This window comes from Mixophyes fleayi, chromosome 3, assembly GCF_038048845.1.
Source record: "Mixophyes fleayi isolate aMixFle1 chromosome 3, aMixFle1.hap1, whole genome shotgun sequence".
NCBI lineage: Eukaryota > Metazoa > Chordata > Amphibia > Anura > Limnodynastidae > Mixophyes > Mixophyes fleayi.
Genome location: NC_134404.1, coordinates 251,646,079 through 251,649,301, shown reverse-complemented (window position 1 = coordinate 251,649,301; position 3,223 = coordinate 251,646,079). Strand labels below are relative to the sequence as shown.

The 3,223-nt window shown below is 43.2% G+C and overlaps 1 protein-coding gene across 1 annotated transcript; it reads right to left on the bottom strand.

Annotated features, from left to right (window-relative positions):
* Nucleotides 1-300: 300 nt before the first annotated feature.
* LOC142142932 (uncharacterized) lies at nucleotides 301-2,104 on the bottom strand. Its single transcript, XM_075200696.1, has 3 exons — nucleotides 1,866-2,104; nucleotides 1,437-1,520; nucleotides 301-959 (listed from the first exon to the last, which is right to left on the bottom strand). Exons 1-3 carry the CDS (start codon nucleotides 2,026-2,028, stop codon nucleotides 334-336), a joined length of 873 nt encoding a protein of 290 aa, XP_075056797.1. The 5' UTR covers nucleotides 2,029-2,104; the 3' UTR covers nucleotides 301-333.
* Nucleotides 2,105-3,223: the final 1,119 nt, after the last annotated feature.

The following is a 3,223-nucleotide window of genomic DNA, read 5'->3' as shown; positions in this document are numbered from 1 at the left end:
TGCATACAATAAAAAACATATATTGGTTTTTGATTTTATGTCAGTGCAATGGTTTTATTAATGGAATATTTTAATAAAATTGGACCCTTTAAACAGAGGATAGTGTGTACTGTGAATGTTGTAATTGTTAAAATCCCTGTAAAGTGACAGTTAGAGGTCAATGTGTACGTGAAATTAGTGCATCGTTTTAAAGAAAACAGTATACTCTTGTTTAATGGGAAGAAAAGAAAGAATGATATGATTAAAATATAACAGCATTTATTGCATTACAACATAATAAAAGAAAAAGTATAACGCTTACACAACACATTCCCCAAGAATACATTTTTTGCCCTAGCGCCGTCTTTTCGCTGGCATATCACTGTGCTTAGCCCCACTCTCTACCCTCCCTCGCCCACCCCTGGTGCGAGCACCTCTCCTTGGAGGAGTGCTATGTGTGGATCTGCTCGGCGTACTAGCAGTACTGGTGGAGGCCGATGAAAAAGGGGCCGGCAAGCGGGCAATCAGTTCCTGCTGGAGTTGGCCTGTCAGCCGGATAACATTGGCATTCCCCTCACGAACGGAGGAATGCATGGCGTCCACAGACCCAGACATTTGGGCCAGCTGCACATTCGTCTGCTCCAAAGCGCTTGCCAGCCGGTTTATTGCAGCAGGGATTTGGCTAGTGGAGCGGTGTATTCGCCTCAACTGGGCCGCAATTTGTGCCATGTGGCCAGTTTGCCTGTCCATGAACAATGTCTGTTGCTGCTGGAATGCGCCAATAGACAGCGCCATTTCTCTGGCTGGGTCCATAGTTTCAGGTGCAGGTTGGTGGTGTGATGGTTCAGCAGGGCCAGGTGAAACTTCCTGGAGGCCAGACACAGGGGCATCCACTGTTACCAGGGTGATGGTCGTTAGATCCTCTGGCTCAGGGGACATTTCCAGGGACTCCGCCTGAGGTGGCTGGTATGAAGAGGGCCCTGTGTATGAAAAATGACGGTAAGTATATAGTATATAATATGTTTGTATATTGCATTCTGACCACTGGATAGGAAAGAATATTCTTTAGCAACTACAGATTCTTTCACAATGTTTGCATTCCTGATTTCTAGTCCTATGCTATCTGCTTACGGATGCACTTATTATCCTTTTAATACCCATTATCATTTGGACTGTGTAGTACATGCTGGGTTATTTTGACTAAACTGCATGCTATAAAAAGTGGAGATGTTGCCTATAGCAACCAATCAGATTTTAGCTGTCATTTTGTTGAATGCAATAAATAAAGTAAAGGTATATTCTGATGGGTTTCTATAGGCAACATATCAGTTTAGTAAAATGTAGCCCTAACTTCTCATTGCAAACAATAAAAAGGAAAAAAAAACAACATTGACAGCAACATTTGCACAGAAAATCAAGTAACTCCATTATTTCTCTCCTAAACAGAAATCACGCACCTGCTTGCTCGTCTGTGCCCGAATCTCTCGCTGAAGGTGGAGGTGTAGGTCTGGCACTGGGACTGAACTGCGGTCCTGGCGATTCTGGATGTATTAGAAAAAGCATACAATGTATTTCCAGAAAAAAACAATTTCCAAATATACTGTTTATTGCACAAATGTGTTTGCAATTTTTTTTTTTTTTTTCTATGAGAAAAAAAACCTTTACAAACTATTAGAGGCAAAAATACACTTTGAAAAACAAAACAAAACAAAAAATTTAAGAAAAAGCGTTTGCAAAGAGAAAAGCAGTTTTGCAAAGAGAAAAGCAGTTTTGCAAAGAGAAAAGCAGTTTTAAAAAGAGAAAAGCAGTTTTAAAAAGAGAAAAGCAGTTTTAAAAAGAGAAAAAAAATATAAATACTGTTAGAGTAAAATATGCAAATAACTCACCAACTACTTGTCCAAAAGAGGGCGAATCCGTGTCTTGGACGTTTATCCCCTCGACAATCTCTGCCGGCATTATCTGTCGCAGCTCCTCCTCGTACGTTGTGTACTCAATACGAAGAGGGGGGCCACCACCCGTGCGCCTGGTTGCCCTCTTTTCCTGGGCCATCTTCTCTTTCAGCCTCCTTTTTATATCCGAAAACCGCTTGCGGCAGTGTGCCACTGTCCTCTTTAGTGGGCCCACTGCGTTCACGGCATCACAGACACGCCCCCACAATTAGTGACGCCGCCTTAGAGGACTCCGGGCTGCCAGGTTGCCTAGTATGACCTCATAACAGGGAACGATATTGTGCACCAACACACAATTCTCATCATGTGAGAAGCGCACATTCCTCCCTCTCTTGGTCTTCCTGCCCTGACCTGTCTCCTCAACCTCTCCCTCTTCCTTCTCTGACCCCTCAACCTCCATCTCCCTCTTCTCAGCCTGTTCTCCCCTCCTATCTCTGGACATAATGACAAATAAATGCCAAACACAGAAAACACAGAAAGACTTACAAACACAAAGGACAAACTACACTAAATACAGACACACTCTCCACACAGGCACACACAAGTAACACAGACAAAGGACAAGTCAAATACAAAAAATACAAGACAGAAAATAAAAGAGAAAATAAATGTACAAAACAGAAAAATACCACAGGACTACTCACACTTCAATCAGATATCGCTCCACCAATCCACCAAACTCCAACTCTCACCAACTCTCACAAAGCACAAACCAACTAACTCCTCTCTCAAAACTCCTCAAAACCCTATCAGAGAAAAAAGTGTCAGGCCAGTGGTTTATATAGGGCTTGTGATGTCAAATCTCCTGAGTTTGAAAATAGCCAATAGTAACAGGCCAGGAGACAGGTGTAATTTTCAAAAAAACCGCCTTTACACAAAAGCGCCGTCATTTAAAGCAAAAGCGCCATGTTCTATTCAAAGCAGCCGGCGGCTTTGAGCATTACATCCTGCCGTGACATCGCCGGCGGCTTCAAATTGAAGCTGATATGCGCCCATTAGTAAATCCGGCTGTTTGCAATGCAAACCCGCCGGAAAACCGCCGCGATGCATGGCGGCTTCAAGCCGCCATGCATCACGCCTGATAGTAAATCTAGCTCTTAGACTAGATCTCTAGCTGGAGCAAGAGACATGGCAGGAAACCAGCATACTTCTGTGTGCACCTGAGTTTGACTTGGATGTGGCTACACTGGAACGCCATACTTGCCAACTCTCCCGGAATGATAAAAGATAATTTTGCAGAAATATCAATGTATCTAAGGCACTCTGGGCCTGAATCATTAAGGCATGCAAATTGA